The sequence below is a fragment of the Saccostrea cucullata genome, unplaced genomic scaffold (assembly GCF_032062105.1).
Source record: "Saccostrea cucullata isolate Sc308-1 unplaced genomic scaffold, CSIRO_AGI_Scuc_v1 ctg598, whole genome shotgun sequence".
NCBI classification, from domain to species: Eukaryota; Metazoa; Mollusca; class Bivalvia; order Ostreida; family Ostreidae; genus Saccostrea; species Saccostrea cuccullata.
In genome coordinates, this window is record NW_026919614.1 from 60,704 (window position 1) to 83,614 (window position 22,911).

Here is a 22,911-nt window from a genome sequence, read left to right on the forward strand (position 1 = left end):
TCTCTGTATTATTATACGGATGTGAGACCTGGAAACTTACCAAGACAGAGAAAAAGAAGATTGACATCTTTCAGACCAAGTGCGTCAGATGGATCCTTAAGGTCAGATAGCAGGGCATATCCTAAACAAGACAGTTCTAGAGATGGCAGACGCAAAAAGCATCAGTGGCGAGGTGAGGAGGAGGATATGGAATTGGATCGGCCACGTGCTTAGAAAGGATACCACGGATGACTGTATTGTGGCCCTCGGGTGGACGCATGAAGAGAGAAGGAAGCGAGGTCGCCCCAAGACAACATAGTGACGGATGGTGGAGGTGGAGCAAAACAATGCTGGTTGGAACTCCTGACCACAGCACGCCGTGAACCCTCAGACCGACCCCATTGGAAAAGAGATGTCTAGGCCTTGTGTGCCTCCTGGCATGGAGGGAATTAAGGTTAAGGTAAGGTTCAAGTCCTTAAGTAAGTCCATCACCCATTATATATCACCAATTCAAATCAAATAGGTCATAACAGATATCACCTATCTGAAAGGTGATGTCACTTATTCGAATAGGTGATATCACTTATTCAAAAAGGTAATATCACCAATTGAATATTCAAATACATGTAGGTGATTTCACTTTTTGGCAGTAAATATCAAAACGGCGCCTCATAATGTCGACTCCAATCAGAAAAAAAAATGGGATGATCATCCGCAATTGTATGCGAGACATATAGGGCTGCAGAATACGAAAGTTCTGGATTTACACCCATACATTATTTTACGTTTGGACGAGAAATTGTGCATCCCCTAGATCTATTGGCGGCTAAACTGCTAGCTCAAAAGAAATCCACAGAGCAATATATATCAGTCGGATTATTGACCTTGGTACTTGAAATAGCTATGAAGAATTTGGGTGAAAGTTTAAAACGACAAAAGTTTCGAAAGATCAAAAGATACACCGCAAAACGACCGCCCGATTCTTGAAGGGGTTGCCGACAGCCAAGGCACTTTGAAGAAATTTCAGCTGTATCATTAAACGGAAATAGACAAAATATCAAAAAGAAAACAGTCCGCTCTTTCTCATTTGCAATCTTGCAATCCAATGCAATGGCAAGGACGAAAATATAAATGTAGTAAGGAAAGAAACCGCTATGCATAATTGTCCATTTGGTATCGAGATGTTCCAGAGTCCTGAAGAAGTTTCAGAGCATTTTGGCCAAAAGCACGACAAAAGAATCAAATGTGACCACAGTGAGTATACTTCAGAGAGAACTGCCGTTAGAAGAGACATTGCAAACGCCGACATTCTGCATACCTAGACCATGATTGATTGTGTGTTGTTTAACGTCCCTCATATAAAGACGCCAACAATTGCCTGTGGAGAGCTACAAATTTTGTTCTATACTCGGCACTCAGGGCCATTGAGCAGTGAGGGATCTTTTTCGTGCCAGCACCTACTGCGACAGGGGACCTCGGTTTATATAGTCTCATCCGAAAGACCAGTCTCCACATCCAACAGTGGGATTCAAACCCGCGACGTAAGGACAGATTCCTTACTTTGCGACTCTAGAGCAAACATTCTAGCCACTGCGCCATGCCTGCGACTCCTAGACTTGAAGAAACCGAATCAAAACCCTGAGGAAGACTGAACAATTCAGCGCCGCACTCAGCCAATGTCTGTCTGATCCTAAGAGAGACAAACCAGCGACACAAAGCCATTAACTGACATCTGTCAGTTGTCAGGCGGGGACATATTTCCGCCATAAGGATGCTGCTGTACAATGCTGTCGAGAGAAAAAGAACCTGTATGATGCGTTTACCCATTGCAATAGAGTTGTCGTAAGGAAAAGACGAGTTTGGGAGACGGAATAAACTGAATTGAATTAACATTATTATGGAGCGTTCAGTGATACTATCAATTTCAGTTCAGTGTGAAGTTTTGCATTACGTCACGATCTTTTTCGACAGATGCATCCAGCGTAAACAATTCACGTGATTGGTCAACTCATTATCAACATTGACACAGAAATAGTCTGTTGTACGAGCAACCAATCAGCGATTAGAAGAAAGTTCCAGTCGTAAAGCTTGCAGTTAGGAGGCTTGTACTATTTACCTTGAGCGTAGCTGTCAAACTAGATCGTGACTTAACGTAAAACATCACACTTAACTGCAATCTACAGTAATGTGAACATTTCATTAACTTTTAAATTGTGCCAGTATGATCATAATTACTTACTTACTTACTTATCCTCTCCGTGCCCCGGAGGACGCATGAGGCCGTTATGATCATAATTACATGTACATTATATAATGTACCATAGTTAGGTGTAATTTCTTTTGTTAAAAGTGTGGGTTTTCTGTACATAACCCACACTTTTCTATAACTCCGCCCATCGAGCCGGGACAAAAGAACTACACAATCATGCACAATTTTTTAAAAATGAAACAATCACCTGGGCTTGTTATGCTAAATTCAGGAGAGTAAAAAATATCCATTGTGGAGAGTATTGTGTAATAATTAACAATTAAAAACGGGCATCAATACTTTAACTTTAGTTTTGAAAAAAAAAACCCTTCAGAAATCGCTTGATTTTTTAAAATTATTTTTTTAAGTGTCATGACCAGGGTGACGTTAGCTTAGTAGATTCCAATATCGTTCTTTTGATAACCAACAAAGGAAACACGATACAAACATGAAGTAAAAACAAAATTGTACACTACTGTACTTAAATACAGTTTTCGATTGTGGATCTAGCCGATCAAAGATCTAATTTTCATTAAATTGAAATATACATCACCTCTAACAAACATTTCAATCAACGTGCCACTGTGCACGACAAAGTATGTATCGGGTTTACAAAAATTTAAGTTAAACCAAGTTCATAATAAATTTAAATTATTTAATTTTGACGATTGAAATTTATGAGAAAAAAATATCAAATCAACATATCTCATTGAAACCAAACTCGTTAATTTTTCAATGACATATATCAGAAAAACTTTTTAAACGGACTTGAGATATGTTTAACTTTTATGTCGCCCGCATGGTGCGGTCGTTAGAGCGCCTGCCCTAGAGTCACGAAGTGAGGAGTCGAATCCCACTTTGGGATGTGGAGATCATATAAACAGAGGTCCCGTGTCGCGAAGGTGTTGACGCGAAGAAGCTCCCTTACTGCTCAATGACCGAGTGCCGAGTAAAGGACAAATTTGAAGCTCTCCACCTGCATGACGTGGCGTCTCCACATGAGTGAAAAAATTCTTGAGGAGAACGTTAAACAACATACAATCAATTTTTGAAAAGTATTGTATTCAAATCACTTACCCTGTACTCGATGGAGGTGGTCAGAAGGACACGAAGGAGCGTAAAAGCTTATAAAATCCACATGTATAATTGATACCAAATATTAATGTTTCAATCACACGAACCAGTCAGACCAATTCCTAAGCTGACTTACAAATGAATGGTTTTTGAAAATTATGGTACAAGTCATTTACCCATATCATACTGTTGATTATGTGCAGATACCCGATGGGCGTGGTCATAATGACACGAGGGAGCGTAGCTCCCGAGTTGTCATTATGACCACGCCCATCGGGTATCTGCACATAATCAACAGTATGATATGGGTAAATGACTTGTGTAATAATTAACAATTAATAATTAACAATTAAAAACGGGCATCAATACTTTAACTTTAGTTTTGAAAAAAAAAACCCTTCAGAAATCGCTTGATTTTTTAAAATTATTTTTTTAAGTGTCATGACCAGGGTGACGTTAGCTTAGTAGATTCCAATATCGTTCTTTTGATAACCAACAAAGGACATTCTCTATCCAGAGTTGTCGTTCCCGCTACGCTCCCACATACACCTCTGTCAACGCTTGTTTTACAAGATACTTGGAAAAATTGTAAATGATTAAAAATTGTATTAATAGTCGTTTATAATTATATTTCTCATCGGAAAACAATATTTTTTTTAATTTGTTACACCTTAAAAGGATTTTTTAATTAAGATTTTAATTTTTACTCCGCAAAATAGTTCCCTTAAAACTTTGAAAATAAGTCGTTTTGAGGGAATATATGTTTGAAATAAATGATGAATTATCATCTTTATCAATAATTACAACAATTAATTACTATTATAACTTCAAATTTTCACCATTTAAAATTTGTACAAGAATCTTGTACAACGAGCGTTGACAGAGGTGTAGTGAGCGTAGCGGAAGACAACTCTGGTTAGAGAATGCAACAAAGGAAACACGATACAAACATGAAGTAAAAACAAAATTGTACACTACTGTACTTAAATACAGTTTTCGATTGTGGATCTAGCCGATCAAAGATCTAATTTTCATTAAATTGAAATATACATCACCTCTAACAAACATTTCAATCAACGTGCCACTGTGCACGACAAAGTATGTGTCGGGTTTACAAAAATTTAAGTTAAACCAAGTTCATAATAAATTTAAATTATTTAATTTTGACGATTGAAATTTATGAGAAAAAAATATCAAATCAACATATCTCATTGAAACCAAACTCGTTAATTTTTCAATGACATATATCAGAAAAACTTTTTAAACGGACTTGAGATATGTTTAACTTTTATGTCGCCCGCATGGTGCGGTCGTTAGAGCGCCTGCCCTAGAGTCACGAAGTAAGGAGTCGAATCCCACTTTGGGATGTGGAGATCATATAAACAGAGGTCCCGTGTCGCGAAGGTGTTGACGCGAAGAAGCTCCCTTACTGCTCAATGACCGAGTGCCGAGTAAAGGACAAATTTGAAGCTCTCCACCTGCATGACGTGGCGTCTCCACATGAGTGAAAAAATTCTTGAGGAGAACGTTAAACAACATACAATCAATTTTTGAAAAGTATTGTATTCAAATCACTTACCCTGTACTCGATGGAGGTGGTCAGAAGGACACGAAGGAGCGTAAAAGCTTATAAAATCCACATGTATAATTGATACCAAATATTAATGTTTCAATCACACGAACCAGTCAGACCAATTCCTAAGCTGACTTACAAATGAATGGTTTTTGAAAATTATGGTACAAGTCATTTACCCATATCATACTGTTGATTATGTGCAGATACCCGATGGGCGTGGTCATAATGACAGCTCGGGAGCTACGCTCCCTCGTGTCATTATGACCACGCCCATCGGGTATCTGCACATAACCAACAGTATGATATAGGGTAACTACTACAAGCATGATTTTTGTTATTATAATTTATCAGACTCCGAGACTACCACATCTTGTTTCTTGTTTGATTATTTTACAGCATAAAAATTATAAGGACTAACTAAAAACTAGAAACAATGACCCTGGCGTCATGAATTTCACCATTTTCTAGGGAGCTTGATGCCTATTACAATCATGCATACAGCTTGATTGATTGATGTCGAAGAGTAAAGAAGTTAATTAAAGATTGCATTAATTTTTATTGATAGCCCCATCACTCAGGCCATGGAGGGATCATGAAATTCATAATTTTTCCCTATCTTAGTAGATAATATATGCTAAAATTGGTTTAAACTGTTCCAGACAAATTGAAAATGTTCAATCAGACAAAAACATTCTCTCCACAAACTGGTCCTTAAAGTGTATGTGTCTATTAACAACAGATCCAAAAAGAATTGATCGCGAAAATTAATAGTCGGAACTAGTTTATCCCTAGTACATCGCGAAATAAAGTTGTCGCAAATAAAAGTTGGTTTACAGTAAATAAAATTAAAAATTCAAATGGAAACATCCAAAGTAAATTCATTTTTTTAATTAAACAATGTTAACAAAACCTTAAATATACAGTAGTGGGATCTGAAACCCTAGTCTAAATGAAGCTCAAAACAGTTCAAACTTCATACAAATTGATCTGGCATCTTCCAAAATACAAATTATTTTGTGCATAGACTTATTTTTATGGAACTGCAGTCGGCAGTACTTCATAGCAAAAGCTTTTGATTTCAGTCTGAGGCCAACTACAAATACATGCACTAACAAGCAAATGTTAATTAAAAGACAATCAGAAGCCAGTAATGAGTTTCTTTTTAGCTTTAGTTTTTCTCTGACTATCTGGTTGACTTTGATTACTTGATTCCTGAGATTTCTGACTATCAGGTTGTCTTTGGGTGCTGGGTTCCTGAGATTTCTGACTATCCGGATGACTTTGGGTGCTGGATTCCTGAGATTTCTGATTATCCAATTGACTTGGAGCATTTGTTCCCTGAGATTTCTGGCTGCCTAACACTGGATTTTGTAATAAATCAAAAGTCTTAAGACTAGAATCAAACAAGTCCATAGAACAGTTCCAGTCAGACAGACTGGAGGACACACTGCCTATACCCGGGGAGATAAATTTAGATCCCTGAATTGGAGATTGATGCATCCGTAATGGAGTTGATCTAAATCCATCTGACTGAATAGAGGAAATAGACTTAACAGAACGTTTGCTACATGAACTTGATATAGAGGAATGTCTTCTTCTTTTACTAGGGGTTGGATGTAGCTGAGGTGATGAATACATTATGTCACCTCCTATTATCCCTCTAGGCACAGTCTCATTTTCACTTCTCCCTGATCTCTTATCTGTCCTAGGAGAATGAAACGATAACATTCTGGGTGGAGTGGAAAGGAATCCTTCTGACCTAAATGATATAGAACTAAGATTGGACAACCGGTCTGAGTGTTTCCTTTTCAATGGTGATGGTTGCGCCATGAATGGATAATCTCTTTCAACCTGACTGACAAACACGTCAGAAGTATCACTTTCTTGTAGATCACCTGAGTTTGTTCTCTCTGTTTTTATATTTGAATGAGCATGTTCTGCATTATGATTGATGCTCGACATTGAATCCTGTTCAGTAATTCTATTAACACCTCTGTCCTCCTCAGTTAACTTTGACCTGATAGGCAGGGAATCGTGGGCTTCCACACTTTCTTCTACATCAGACTGACTTTCCTGTGCAGCTGCTTGACTAGCTATCAAAGCATCTAATTCTTTGTTACCTGTAGCCCACATTGAAGCAGGGTTGACAGGAAGGGTAGTAGTGTCTCCCTCTTGTGTTGACTGCTGTTGTACTGATCTTTTTGAGGATTCTTTCCTGATTTTCCTTCTTTCCTTAATTTCCTCATCCTGTAAAGATATATATGCTAGAAAGTAACAGGTACAGTGTTTGATTTCATTACTGTAAATGTAATACTTTGGAATCATTTTAATTTGTGGGGGTCAATTTTTGTTGTTAAGCATTTGACCTGTTCGTGGGGACATAAATTTCCTGGGTTACTTGTAAATACAATGGTTCAAGGAATCAATATGATTACAAAATAAAGTTCAAAGGGATGTAAATTTGTGGGTAAGGCTGACCCAGGAACATTGGTCCCCCAACAAACAATGATGATTCTACAGTATATTTAGCTTGTGCAATATTAAATGGATATTGAATTGTGAAAAAGTTAGCAGAATTATGATTAAGAGTATCTCTTCTCTATTTGTATATGTGCAAGACATTTAGCATAGTCTTGAATTAGCTGAATTTGCTTTCTGCCAAAGCGCTTAAAAGAATACAAAGCCAAATGTAATATGTTTACTGTTGTTTTAGAGTTGATACAAATTGCAGAGCAAAATTACTATCACACATCATCATTTAACAGGGTGAATTAGAAATATACATACATGTACATGTAATGTTTTTTGTTGTTTTATAGATATATGTAAATAGACACTTATATAGCCCTCTGTAAGATTGCTACAGGTAAGTGTATTAATAATAACTAATTTCTTCAAAAATTCTTGACAGCTCTGCCAATATATAACAACGCGGGTATGTTAAGGAAGCACATAAGTCATTTCTCGGGAAATTTAGACCTTTTTTAAACAATAAAATGCTTTCTTTGTTTGTTACTACTGGAATTAACTGAAGCAGCTGTTGCAGAAAAAATGCATAACCCGCGTAAGCGGGTTATGTAAATTTTTTCTGCAATAGCTGCAACTGTTAATTCCAGTAATAACAAACAAAGAAAGACATTTTATTGTTTATATTTATATCTGTTTAAATAATAATTTAAAGTAGGATTGAAAAAATTAATTATTGTATTAATGATGCTAACATCTTTATATGTTTCATTGATGGAACAGCCACTGATCAAGAAATCTAAACAGGCAACATGCCTAATGTAGTTCATGCAGTGATTAAAGCAATGGGTTTTCTTAAGAAATAAAGGAGAAAATATTTAGTGGATGTAAATATATAGAAAATTAAGTTTTATATTTTATCAAAACTGCTGATAAACGTAAACTATTATTATCTATTGCATAAAGATAAAAGAGTGTCTAATGCAAAGACATGCGCCACCACCACGGCATCACGTGACTTCTATTAATAGCGAAATTTTCCTTAATGAAAAAGCTAACAGAACAACAATACCCTGGAGTTTACTAATTTTTGTGAGTAAATAATATTAGCAACCCGCGCTGATCACCGTGTGCCATTAAGAATTGAACAAAATTTCACATCACTTCATTTCAACATCTTTAAAATAACGTTTTCTTATCGTTATGTAAAACAAAACTTATATATTTGGAAAGAGGATAAATTAAACTTTTGATCTATGTGCATATTTTTATGTTTATTAATTCATAAAAGTGTTTTTTGAAGCGTTAAAGTCAATACACACCGGTAAACATCGAGAATGGCGAGTTTACAAGATCCGCGCGTGGCCTAATTATACGGGGTTCACGAGATCTAAAATGCGGCAGTCGAAATATTTATGAATATGCATGAAATTTTCCAACCAATCAGATCTAATGTCTCTCTTCAACATGGTAGTTGTAAGTAAACCGAACTCCAATAATTACCGAAGATACGACACCCCAAAGTTCATGCGACCCTGCCTGAAAATTTTTCGGTAAGTAGTTTACTTACATATATATTCTTAAAGTACACATTCTGAAGTTTGATATAAGTTTCAACCCTGTGCAATAACATTTAGCCAACCGCATTTTAGGTTAAAGGTCAATTTCATTCATAAATTCTCACGCGTCACCGGGCGCCATCTTGGAATTTTACAACTCGAAAATACTACGGCTTTCAAATACACGATTTACCTAAAAACTAAAGCATATTTGGCCCTACCATCATTGAATACTTATTAAACAGATTAGAAAGATGGTTTAAATAAGTTTATTTATTACTTTTGACGGGTGATTTCCACAATCAGTATAGTACAAAGAAAGAGTCGAACGAATTTCCTCGGATGTTCAAATTATCGTAATGTTTTCTTGATTGTTATATCATATAATCTTTTTTTCATACAAAAGGAATGCCTTATTTTTTCGATATAAATTATTTATATAAACTCTTTTTCATACAATATTTTTCAAACCAATATAATTTTGACTATTTGAATACATCAAATACATTGAATACATTTGAATACAGGTCATGCTCTGATCATGGTGAACAAGGAATCCCGTTTTTTCTAAAACTGTGAGACGAAATCTTCCCAGTCAAATATTAAATTATAGTCAATAAAGATGATTTATTTTTATTCAGAGGCATATAAAACCATGTCTCTGGTTTTATAGAAAATAACATAAGCTGACAGTATGAGAATTCTGATTGTAACACATGCAGTTTACACATATTTTGAAAATTATTATTAATGCACTTCCCTTAGGATGTACAAAGTCATATAGGTTAATCTTTTTTTTTCCCTCATTCTTGGAATTCTTTCTACCAAGATTCCATATCAGTGTTTAAATATTTTTTTATTATATTTTCAGATGTTGCCAATATATACACAGCTGGAGTTTTGGGACTGATAATCAGCTGATTTTTCAATCTTCCAAGATAACATGGATGTCACCATATTTGTGTTTTCCTAATAAAACTGATTTTTATTGAATATTGTCTTTTTCTGCATAAATGCTTTGAGATAGAAAAATAAAAACAGCAGAATCAGAAAGATCATAACTTTTTCAGTCAGAGTAGCAAGTTTTATAAAATTCTGCCAAGTAATAAATAAATTAAAAGGAAATAACTACTTTTTTGAAATGTGCCGGGTCCATCCACATGCGAGTTGACACCTATCGTTACTGTAGCAAGAAATTCTAGAAAACGACTGAAATTTTGCAACTTTAAACTCCCATAACTTTTGTTCTACTTAAGATATCTTTATGAAATAAAGTATTATGCAAGTTTTAATTACCTCTTTCCAATGACATAAAATTTGTGTACAATTTCCCAACATAAAAAATCAGCTTGGGTTGCTAATAATATAGTTGAAAAACATCTATTCTGCCTAAAAAGTGCTGCTAGAATCCCACTGTCCCGTCAGTAAAATAATAATTCCGCACATTCGCACGAAACCTTACCCAATGTTTTGAATTTTATACATATGAACCGAGATTTTTCGTAAAACCATGCTTAACTCGGGATTCTACAAGCATTTTCTATGTATTTTAGGAGGCAAACCTTCCATCTGTACTAATCTTATGTTTTGAAATATACAGCTTATTGTTGTTCTGTTGCATTTTTTTGGTCAAAAATCACAGAGGAAAGGCCGACCGGGATACGTATACAGCTGACTGTCTTTGAAAGAGAATATAATTATCGATGAAAATAAATTAGCATACCTGTTTAAGTAACTGATCTCTATATGAATTTCACAAAATATTCACGATATTTGCTTTTAAACTCCATTTTACGTATCTTTGTACATGCCGTCATAGCCAAATTCTCTTTATACGACATGATAAATTCCCAAGTTACTTGATGTACACATATGACATCATCGGTGGTAGATTTTAATCAAAATGACAGATGCATCATAACAAAATAAAAACATTTGATGTTTGTTAATGTTTACACGTTTCTATTCATTCATTTTCTAGAGTTAAATTACATCTCTAAATATGAATATTACGAAAACTTGTATTCTAAAATTGACTTCATCACGCCTACTATGACCTCATAATGTAGCAATGATTTAGTCGAGGTAGAATATTTCATATGCTTCCTTATTACCCCTGAATCTTGAATACGTGGAAATGTCACACTTCAAGGTGATTGTTTTGTATATATTAACTGTATCCATAGTGTACAGGTGCTACAGCTTATACCCACCCTGGTCAGGAGAAGTTGTTGAAATTTCTCCTCAAAATCCTCTTCTTCCTCCTCCTCAGTCCACTGGTGAAGAAGAATTTGACTCAGTGTGTCCTTATCCTTCCCATCATCCTCTTCACTGTCAGACTCTACTGCAGAATCATCAAGCTGCACTATGTTCTGTAGAAAATGAAAGTAGAAAATGAAAGTAAATATTCAAAGCAAGCAATGCTGATCACTTTTAATTTGAAATTGTAACTTTACTATACGTTTTATTCCATTCTTGTAAATGAGGTTTTAGGAATGGAAAATTTGTTGTGTCCTAAACTATATATGCATATACAGTGTATGAGAATTATTAAATCTATTGAAACATACATTAGGCTGCAAGTCAGCAATTTTTCTGGCGACATTAACTTCATGTAAACAGGAGTAACAGAGAGCCTGTTTATGCAGTGACAGATTAATACCACTGGTGTCCAACATACACAGGGAACACGAGATGTGACCTGGCTTACTCAGCGTGATCTCTAAAAACAAACACAAAGTCAACTTATCAACTTCAATAACATATGTGTTACATTAATCAAAACAAAGACTTTGAACTGATTTTGTCTTTAAAATATTCAACCTCCTAGTGACCTTTACAATAAGTAAGTTTTATTTATGTTATTCAAGTCCAATATATATACTTTTTGTGTTCCCCAACAGAATTTTAACTTGAAAAAAAAATTACCTGGTAAGCTAGGAAAAAATGTCAAAAAATACATTTTACAAATTTTACATTTTAATTCTTTCATCCAACTAAAACATGTCAACTGAATTTATACCTAAAAAACCTATCAAGTCCTAAAATAAACATGGGTATTATAATAACATGAGCTAGTACATCTTTAACAAAACAAGTTAATTAAATTGCAGACCTGAGAAGAAATCTGAGACATTGACATTCTTGATGGACTTTTTGCAGGTATCAACATAGCTATGTAAATCTTCTGTCCACTTTTTTCCTCTCTCAATTGTAAAATTATCCAAAGTTAGATCTCCAGACATTGGCCCGGCACAAAATGTTGGGTCTTTCATTTCATTGGTCAATTTAAACTCTTGAAAATAGAGTTCCCCTAGACTGTCAACCTAGAAATCAAATAAAAAATTTCAAAAATTCTCAACCACAGTATAAATATTGAATAGTACTTACATATTTGTATTTATTTCGCATAAAAATCAATATATATCAATACATGTATTATAAACCTGTAGCAAGAAAAATCCAGTGGAAGTTTTGACGAGCGAAATTCCGGTCAGTGACACATTAAACCTAAGGTCAGCAGCAAACTTGTGAAGTGGGTTACAAAGATCTGGCCATTCAGTAAAGTCTCTGCCAATAAGATTTTAAAACGTCATAAATTAAAACTTAATTCAATGTTTTCATCTACATCTTACTCTTTTCTTTATTGATTTATATGTAAATTGCACTGCACAAAAAACTCATCAAAGAATACATGTATTAAAAAAGAGTAGGATTATTCTTTTCACCCTATTTGAGAAAATTTCCGTGGAGATCCTATGGACTGTGGTAATGCTGAGAGACCATATCTGTATTGATACGCACAAACTTCGGCTGGAAACAGACTCCCCAGAGCAACTAAAACACTGTCAGTTTCCATGACAACAGAAGAGGTCACCTGTGGAAAATTTCTCAGCATATGATTCCACTGCAGCATCTGTTAAAATTTCAACCAAAGGAATATCAGATATTGTCTACGATGGTAGTCATTTCAGTTATGTTGAAGAGATTACAATTAATATCAAGCAAATTAGTTATTAAGTATAATGTGAGCCTACAGTTTTTTACCTTTGAACCTGACCTTTGAACATATGGCTTCAAAATGATCTATTATGCCATCACTTAGAAAATTTCAGGGCATTTACCTAATATTTGGCAATCTTTATATCATTTGTTATAGGAAAGTGGTACACAAAAAAATGATGACTTTTGCTTTTGATGACAATACAGTGCACAGTCTGCACTGAAACCTTTTGATAATACATGTAATATTGTGTCACTTTTTGATACTGTGTCAGCTTTTGATAAACTGTGTCAGCTTTTGATAAACTGAGTCAGTTTTGATATACTGTGTCAGCTTTTGATATACTGTGTCATCTTTTGATATACTGTGTCACCTTTTGATAGACTGTGTCACCTTTTGAGGTACTGTGTCAGCTTTTGATATACTGTGTCAGCTTTTGATATACATGTACTATGTCAGCTTTTGATATACATGTACCGTGTCAGCTTTTGATATACGGTGTCACCTTTTGATATACTGTGTCACCTTTTGTTGTCTGGTATTTATACCTATACAGGTCTACATGACTTATTAAATTAGGACGATCTTAAAATGAGTTCTGCTTGTTCTACTTACAGGGTGGCCAGGAAATCGATCGTCCACCAATAATAAGCTTTGGTCTGTAGCTACCAGATAGGAATGATGGGAGGAGGGGTGTTTCTCCACCAAACACAACCGCTCAGCAGGGTGTAGAAACTTACTGGGCAGTGCAAAAAGGTCAAGACTGGAGTCATACTGCCCCTGTATGATCATAATTAAAATCAAGTGATGATACAAGTATTGACAGCAACTCTGGGAATAAGGACTCTGTTAGACAATCATTAGTTACTAACTTTTTTCTGGAAGCATTTTAAAACAGAAATTTAAATGATTTGATAAAGTACCCTAATGTCAAACATTTGGATGGCTGTACAATCTGCCATAACAATGTGACGTGGGTTTGATCCAAAGACGGCCTGCCGCCAGGATTCAAAGGAAGGAAATCTGGTCTCCACATTCTGTCTGACAAGTTGTTTACTGTAATTTCAGTAACAGTAACAATGTAAGTTGTCATCACAGTGAACAGTAAAAGAATAAACTTTCAAAATCATAACCATTTTTTTCAACTGCAACTCTGCTTTGGTAATGCAAAACATAAAGCTTTAAATCTCCAAATGACATCTTTTTTAAAGTGAAGCAAATAATTTCTTCATTAGCCTATTTTATGACAATCATAAATATTGAGGTATATCTTATAAAATCAAATATCAACCTCAAGTCAATGCATTGCATTTCTGTTTGATATTCGTAGAGCCTGACCTTTGAGTTGGAGACCAGAGATAAAGGTTTCCTTTGTCTGTGGTCACTGCACACTCTCCAGGTATATACCCACTAAAGATCCAAAAAATACATTAATGTACATAAAATATGAAATTATTTGTTTTATATTAAATACCTACAGTACAGAGTGTGAAATTACTGCATGTCACATACATGTACCAGGATCATTCAAAATGTTTGTATACATAAAAACTTTGTGAAAATCACTTTGACATATTAATGGCATTCTCAATACTGAAATCGTACAGTTTATACCAGTAGCTTAATCAAATATATATTTGAATTGAAATTTAATAAAAGATGGATCTGGCAGAAGTGAGCATGAATTACAGTATTTCCATGTTCTAGTATACACTTACCTCAGATCAACTGAGGTCGGAATCTCTTCAGTAAAATGTTGTTTATCAACAGAACTCAGTGTACTGGAACCCGCTTCAGCTGATTCTGGACGTGAGAACAGTTCACAGACGCTCCTTCCTCTCACCACACAGAAGTCTAAACAACCAATAGGAAATCTTTAATCTATTTATACATATTGAAATGCCCTTTGGCATTAAATATATCTAATAAACGACAAATTAAGAAAATAAAATCAATACACTGATAATTACAAGTAATTGTACATTACTATTATGGTTCAAATGAATCAAACTACAACATAAATGACTCAGAATGCTTACCAAGATCTTTGCAGCATTTGGACTGAAGCTGTTGAATTTCATAGTCCACATTAATTCTGCTTTTCTGTGTAACTTTTAACTCAGGACTTGTGCACAGTTCAAGCAGAGCTGCAACCATATAAAAGTAATATGGCATTATGCTAGTTTCTCATCCATTATATATTAAAGAAACAGACTTGGAAACATTTTCATTAAAATTTTAAAGGAATGAAATCAGACCAATGGAAGTATAATTGTGATCAGCAGGACATATTAAAAGTTGACTTCCATCATTTGCCTGGCTACCAAAACGAGCCAAACACCCTCCTGTGTAACTAGAGTTATAGGTCTGGAACAGAGAGATAATACCAATCATAAATAGTTTAAACATGTTATCTAATATAAAGATTAAGATAATCAGCTAAATCAATCTCTCTTCTCCACTTTGATTCATGAGGCTTTAATTTAAGTTTAAATGTATATTTAACATATTTCTTGCTTAATTTTACCTACCATAACACAATGAATGTCTTTGACCTTTTCATACTGTTTTACAAGTTCATTTAACCTCTCAGGGACACCAACAGCTTTGGACTTTATCCTTTTGAGTTTATCGAATACTGTTGAATATGTTTGCCGCATCTTTGTATTTTGAGGCTACAATTTATTTGCAAATATTTTACAGAATAATACTCATTTTACACAAAAGGAAGTAAACTCCCACAATATTATTCAACAACATTGTAATTTTATATTTTCTACATGTTCACTGAATACCTTTATCAGATTTCCCCTCAGTGTTTTCAGTCTATTACAAAAGGCACTAACTTCATGGTAGTCAGTTTTGATTTCTTTGGTAACCCTGTCTTCAAACGGGTATGGAACTGAAATATAGAATAAGTAAAATGGCTAATCAATATCATTTTACTTAGAAACAATGTGCTTTTCATCTTATAATTTTTTTTTTACATTTATTGATCTAAAATGATTACCTTTCATAGGAGACAAATAGAGGGGCAAAGCTGGTCTTGAGGCAAAGTATGTCTTTGAATCAACAGGAACATACTGAGAGTGAAATTTTCTGTCCCTTACATTATCTACATCAATATTTCTGTTACTTCCCAATCCCTGAGAGATTTGTTTTTGGGTTTTCTCATGTTGATATTTCAATGGAAAACATTTTTGTGGGAAGAAATCCATTACTGAAATAAAAAAATGTCTAGTTTACAGCAAGCAATGTGAGCAGCATGAAGCGCTGCTCGCACTACTGTGAGTTCTAACACCTGGGTAAAGAGAAAATTTAGACTAAATACTTGCACATTGAATCCAAATGAATTTTATCTGCAGTAGCCATTACAGCCTTTGTGCATTGCATCTTGCCACAAACTCCCAGTCACAAGGAAAGTTAATTCACAACAACAAAAATTCATCGTGATTTAATGGATATTGCAGATAAATGTAGATTAAACGTTTTCTATTAAAATTATCACTGTCTACTGCAAGCATGTTTGTTCAATCTGATTGAAATTAGATGTTAGATCTGCTTGCATACTCAATATACTAATGATGTTATTAGTTAACAAGTATGTGAGCAGATCTAGACTAAAATCTTATTTTAATAAGATTGAGGTTTGTTAATGTTATTTGCACACAAGTCAACATTGTGTGATGTCAGAGTCTAGACATACCAAATCAATCGCATCATCTCGGGCCTTTCTGTCAGAGGTCGGAAAAACAACCTTGTTTTCCGCTAGTTGGAAAGGCCCGAGAAGTTGCGATTGATACCAAATCTCATGTGTGGTTTGAAAAAACTGAAAAGGTATCTGTGCTTAGCCTAATTGTCACACAGTTAATATATTACATTCACAGGCCTTTGGATCGCTTAAAAAAATTTTGTGTGTAAAAAAAAAAATAAAGGTACTGAACTCTTACACTGGGTACCTAATTTCGCTAATGAAATATTTTTTATTCTAATGCTCTAAAATTCTACTTTTTATTTAAATCTATTCATAGATAAACATTCTTCAATTCTACCAAAGCTCATTCCGAAATTCCTTACTTTTCTTGAGATATTCTGAAATCAATTTCAAAAATGACCTACTTTCTTTTACTCGACATTAGCTTGGGCCCCTGGTCATTCACATGTAAACAGACGGTGTTTGAAGTTCGGCGAATAGTTGCATAGTAATTACAAAATCTTTCAAAAATTTAAAGTTAATTTCTTACTCCAGATTGTAACGTAAAGTCCGTAATAATATTCCTTTCGCGAAAAATTATTTTGAAAACGACTACATCAACAACTACCACCATGTTGATTATGAATGTAAATGAATCCATGGAAGAACGAATTTTTCCCGGAATGCATTATATACCTTTCGATTTTCAAAACAATTAGACCGCTTAAATGTTGTTTGTGACTTAGTTACACCATATGATCAAATTAAAGAAAAACATTGTAAATCTTGAATGCAAATGAGCAAATATTCATTGAGTTTAGAATAAATTCCGGGGAAAATTTGTCCCGTCGTTCCCGCTTTACAACTAGTGAAGGCCCAAGCTGATGTCTAGTAAAAAAATTAATGTCAATTTGGGAATTGATTTCAGAATATCTCGAGAAGTTGAAGGGATTACGGAACGAACTTTGGTAGTAATGAAGACTGTTTATATTTGAATAGATATGGATAGAAAGTAAAATTGTAAAGCATTTGATTTAAAAGAATTTTATTGGCGAAAGTAGGTACCCCATGAAAAGAGTTCCATACCTTTATTTTTTTTTCAACACCTCAATTTTTTTTCAAAGCGATCTAAAGGCCTGTGATTACATTATATATTCTGAGAAGTTATTCACAGTTAAATCTTCAGGCCTAGGGGCCATAAAACTTAGATGAGCTCACTTTTGATCTTAGTCTCAGTTTTTGCTAAGGAATATATAGTGGAAAAGTGAGACTGAGATCAAAAGTGAGCTCGTCTAAGTTTTATGGCCCCCAGGCCTGGTTCGATTGAGTGAAAAAATGCTGTAATTTTCTAACTTACAACTATCATACAAATCGTATACTAATTTCCTCTAAAAAAGATCAAGTGCAGTAAGCAAAGATATTCTAAATGGACAAAGGGTGAGTAGGCCGTGCACCTGTCAGATGGCAGCAGGGACAACAATGTTATACAATTAAATGACACACATTTTCTGCCATATACTCAGTAGCTGGATAATATACATATACAAAAATACCTTGATGTTAATAACATTGTTAAGATACATCATCTTTTATTCATCCGCTATTTTTAGTGACACACATGAAGGAAAAAGATAAAATATCCATCCATCACGTTAATTTATAATCATGCTTTTGCTTTGTTGACATCGGATGAGGAAAAGGGGGAGTAAATAAAAAACAAAACTGGTGCTAATTTCCGGAAACGGAACCATAAAGTTATGATTCGAGTATAATCTATGTTTGATAAAGTTAAATTTTTCTACGATCATAAAAATAAATGTTCCTTCTGCCCTGAAGGAAATGATCCAATTCCTTCAGACATAACACGCAGCACAGTACACTTGTCTTACGTACAAGTTAACAATTTATCAACCTTTCCAAACCAAAAATGAAAGTAAAAATAAAAAGTAAGGAATTTAAATTTTTTTTGTAAATTGTATTTTCATTAGCAATATTTGATATCCATTGATATTTTCATTGAGCTAGCTTTATGAAATTTATCGTGCATTGTTTTTGGAAGAGCTGGCTCAAACCCAAAGCATAGGTGCTTGGGAATAGTTGTTTTAGTATCATCAACTGATCATGGATTTTTTTTTTATAAAAACCTTGTTTTAGCTTGAATTTATAATTTCTTAATTGTAAACTAATACTTTGTGAATATGTCATAGGAAAATATCTTGTTTTTAAAAAATCAATAAGCCTTGAGGTACGGGACACGGGGGTGTATCCCGTCAAGGGGTACAAGTCAAAACGGCACCTGGTGAAAACGGCACTTAGGAAATATGCAAAACGGCACTTGAGAGTAGTCAAAACGGCACTTTAGAAAAGTCAAAACGGCATTTTTTTTATTTTGAGAATTTGCTATTGTTTATACAGAAAATGGATCTTTATATCACATTTATGGTAATAAATGTGCATATTATTATTGGTAAAAATGTTTTTTTTTAAAAAATGACTAATTCATTTGAAAATTATTATACTTTTGTACAGTGGTTAGATTTTTTAAATGTACTTCTTCTTTAAATTACATGTATTATTTTTATTATATGTCTATTATTTTCTACAAAAGAGATCAAATCCAAATTATATTATGATCCTTTGAAATTTAAAAATTAATAGTATTGCAAATATGTATGTGTCACCCTGTTTTGGGGGGTGCCAGTCACAGCTGACTAATTAGAAGCCAGTTGAGTATGTTTACTTAGAATACACTTGTAGGAATAAGAAACAAAAGACCATTCACACCTCCCCTTCAATAATCTGCTGATCCTCAATTTGCAATCATATACAGTTACTATTGTGTATTCCTGACAATTTATCAAAGGGATTGTACACAAGTTAGAAAAACTTTAACATTCCGCTCTAAACTGTACATAAAATCTGAACAGCAATACAATATTTACTATTAAGTTTTTTACAATTTGAAACCTATACACAGAAGAACAAAATCATTTGTTGTTTTTTTTTAATAATTGAAGAATATCAATTTATTTATATTTAATATTAAATTGATTAAATATTAAGATGATACAATTTGATGTTGATATTGTTACACATAACAATTTCTACAGATGATAACATGATGCTGTTATTGTTTGTAATCTTGTCTTGAAAATAACGTTGTATTTAAAAACAATGCTGTTATTTCATTAATTAAAAAAAGGAGACTAAAAGATGAAGATACGGATATTTCAAGGAATAAAATGAGAAAAAAATCATTTCAAATTTGGTATTCAAATGTATGAATCTGTGGAGAAAAGTATGTTTATGCATAGGTTCATCCATAATTTAATCATATTTTTATCACTGAGATTTCATAAAAAAAAAACTTGTTACAGTGTATAAATGAATTGTTTCCTTGGAAAAAATGGACCCCCCAGAAAAAATTGTATAATATTATATATATACTCACACACAAATATATATCAATATATACTAGTATATCAAATTATCATTGCATATATACTTTTTTCTATAAGTGCCGTTTTGACCAAGTGCCGTTTTCACTAAGTGCCGTTTTGACCAAGTGCCGTTTTGCATAATCCAGGTGCCGTTTTCACCAGGTACCGTTTAAACCATAATTCCCGTCAAGCACCTATGAGTATGACTCAACATGCTCAAACTTCAAAGTAAAAAGTTTTCATTACATCAAAGTGAAACTTTTTTTATAAGAAAAATTATGATAAAATAGGTAAATTAAGCTATTTTGAAAAGCTCATCATGCAAAATAACTTAATCAAGCTACAAAGCTAAATATAAAAGAGATTTAAATTTTAACCTCAGCAATCGAGATGTCAAGGCACACCAGATCAAAATTTTTAGTCCCTACGATATCTAGCTGAAATTAAAAGAGATTTTGTTTAACTTTTGTTATTCTCTTCAGAGAAGTGAACAGGCTTTCGTGTACATCCACAGTGAATGTTGGCAAAATCTGTCCATGATCTCAGTCTTTCTAAGAGAATAAACTTTTGTGAGCTAGGTTTATATATATGCTTTGTTTAAATGTTGTTTTCTTTTTATTTTCATGCATCTGAAACATTTCCTTTTCTGTGTAGGGTAAGTAAAGAAAGGCTTATCATCCACTCTTCTCTGTAAATGAAGTGCATTCTAAAACCTGTTGAATCTAATTAATTTCGAACAAGCACAGCTTGTGCACATACTTTTTTAAAGTTGCTGTCAAAAAGGATGACTGCACTTAAGGAAACTTAGAAATCGCGACATAATAATTTTATTAATTTTTAAAATGGGCATTTCTCTTTCAATGGTAGAAATGGTCAATGTCTTAACTGCAACTTTGTGTAATTACGTTAATTAAAAGTTCATATTAACGAAGTTCGAAGTCGTTTTTATAGGTAAGGGGTCATCGGTTTTTCTGGAAAAAACATAGGATAATCAATATTTATTATTTCAATTTACAGGCTTAATACATAGTCAGAAAAATGTTTGTCCTTTGATCTCCTTTTTATGGTAGTTGTATATTTATATTTATTACCTCATGTTAAAAGGAGAATCCCAGCAAGTTAATCAGCTCTGTCCCATGTGTCGAAAAGAGAAAAAACTGTTTCTTCTGTGTTCACTTTCTCTATAGCATACTGGCCATTTTGACCACGTTGTTACCTGTTGAATATTATAATTAACCACGTGATTTCTATACCCAGGTAACTCTGTGAATACTAAAATTCCATCACGTGACGTGTAAGGAAACACGCATTCTGCTTGCCGATAGTGATTGTTCATATCTGTTTTAATCCATTCTCATCGAGCCACGGGATATTCTTTTTTCTCTTAGATATCTATAAGATTATTCTTACATTTATCTCATAAGCGTTTCATTTTACTATCCTGATATATTTTTGAATGCATGTCTCTACATGTTCGTAGTCTACAAGAAAAAAGAGATTTATTTATTATGTTTTGAACCATTGCTTAACATGAACATCCAAAGTAAGATCCAGTAAATAAAATTGAAATCATACCATCTTCAGCACGCTAATTTATTGGAGAAAGTAATTATAAAAGAAACTAAAAAAAAAACTTGAGTAATTGTAATTTTTTTCTTTCTTTTTGAAAAAATAAAAGAAAAAAAAAAGAAGTAGTCTTACTGTTATGATACTGTTTATCAGGACCTAAATATTATTGATTCTGTGCATTACCGACTGAGCTAGTCGGCACTTATGCTATCAACACGCGAATTGTTGATATCAGCCATTGCTGTTGATTATACATGATAATGGCTATTACCGGTCGATGTTATTTGTTATTAGTTTATATATACTTTATTTGAAAACTTAAAAAATAAGTGACAAATATGAGAGAGAGAGAGAGAGAGAGAGAGAGAGAATGCACCAAATATAGATACAGTAGCTATTCTAATTTTAGACCACTAGCTCATCACAATATTAGCTCCACCTCTTATGCATATTTATAAATCTTATCTTCAATCAAGAGCATGTAAAATTTCCCAATATTTGCAGAGAGGTGGGGTACGGTGAAACAACGAATTATTTCATTGCAACGCAGTTTATAACATTTATGACATTGCATTTCATTTGGAAATAGACCAAACTCTATAATAAATGACTTGAGACAAAAATAAAAACAAAAAGAAATGTAACAACAGAGATCGAAAAAGACCCCAAAACCGGCGTTAAGTGCAGTCATCCTTTCAATAGTTTTACATGTTGTAGTTGGACAGCGGTAGCCACATGGAGGTGGGTGGCTAATGACGAGAACTGTGGAATCTGTAGGATGGCATTTGATGGCTGCTGTCCCGATTGTAAATTACCAGGGGATGATTGTCCACTAGGTAAGTACAAGTAACAACAATAAAAATGGATTTTGTCTGATCCAAATTAACCATACTGAATTCATTTTCATCTGTAATTTTTTTTTTTCATGGTTTTTTGGAAAAAATTCAGATGATCAGATCAATATTTATTATTTCAGTTTGGGGGGAATGTTCTCATTGTTTTCATATACACTGCATTGTTAAATGGCTAAATTCCCAGCAAGTTAATCAGCTCTGTCCCATGTGTCGACAAGACTGGAAATTCAAAAGTGACACGGAGATGCCTGCTACCTGAGTGATTGGATACATTGTACGAGACTCCAGCTTTACTGTATGTTATTACAATGGTGCATCACAATTAATTTGTAAAACTTCAAGTATGATAGTATTCTGGAGATTTTAATGTACTCAGCAGATGTGTTCGAATTTATATTCTGGTTACGTTCATGTACAAAAAAATTAAACAATGTTGCAAAGAACACACG

The 22,911-nt window shown here is 33.8% G+C and overlaps 2 protein-coding genes across 4 annotated transcripts; one reads left to right on the forward strand and one right to left on the reverse strand.

Annotated features, from left to right (window-relative positions):
- Positions 1–5,793: 5,793 nt before the first annotated feature.
- On the reverse strand, positions 5,794–18,274 carry LOC134234332 (uncharacterized). Of its 3 annotated transcripts, none has more exons than XM_062716397.1 (16): positions 18,168–18,274; positions 15,916–16,125; positions 15,701–15,807; positions 15,437–15,580; positions 15,164–15,272; positions 14,945–15,052; positions 14,624–14,759; positions 14,244–14,315; positions 13,829–13,961; positions 13,521–13,685; positions 12,631–12,818; positions 12,349–12,472; positions 12,018–12,228; positions 11,473–11,624; positions 11,116–11,274; positions 5,794–7,124 (listed from the first exon to the last, which is right to left on the reverse strand). In XM_062716397.1, exons 2-16 carry the CDS (start codon positions 16,121–16,123, stop codon positions 6,015–6,017), a joined length of 3,126 nt encoding a protein of 1,041 aa, XP_062572381.1. In that variant the 5' UTR covers positions 16,124–16,125; positions 18,168–18,274; the 3' UTR covers positions 5,794–6,014. The 3 variants fall into 3 exon arrangements, with proteins under 3 accessions (XP_062572381.1, XP_062572366.1, XP_062572373.1); XM_062716382.1 differs by having other exon boundaries at positions 18,153–18,261; XM_062716389.1 differs by lacking the exon at positions 18,168–18,274 and adding an exon at positions 18,054–18,095.
- Positions 18,275–20,608: 2,334 nt separating this feature from the next.
- Positions 20,609–22,905, forward strand: LOC134234359 (anaphase-promoting complex subunit 11-like). The gene is made up of 3 exons (XM_062716422.1): positions 20,609–20,694; positions 22,326–22,444; positions 22,585–22,905. Exons 1-3 carry the CDS (start codon positions 20,663–20,665, stop codon positions 22,719–22,721), a joined length of 288 nt encoding a protein of 95 aa, XP_062572406.1. The 5' UTR covers positions 20,609–20,662; the 3' UTR covers positions 22,722–22,905.
- Positions 22,906–22,911: the final 6 nt, after the last annotated feature.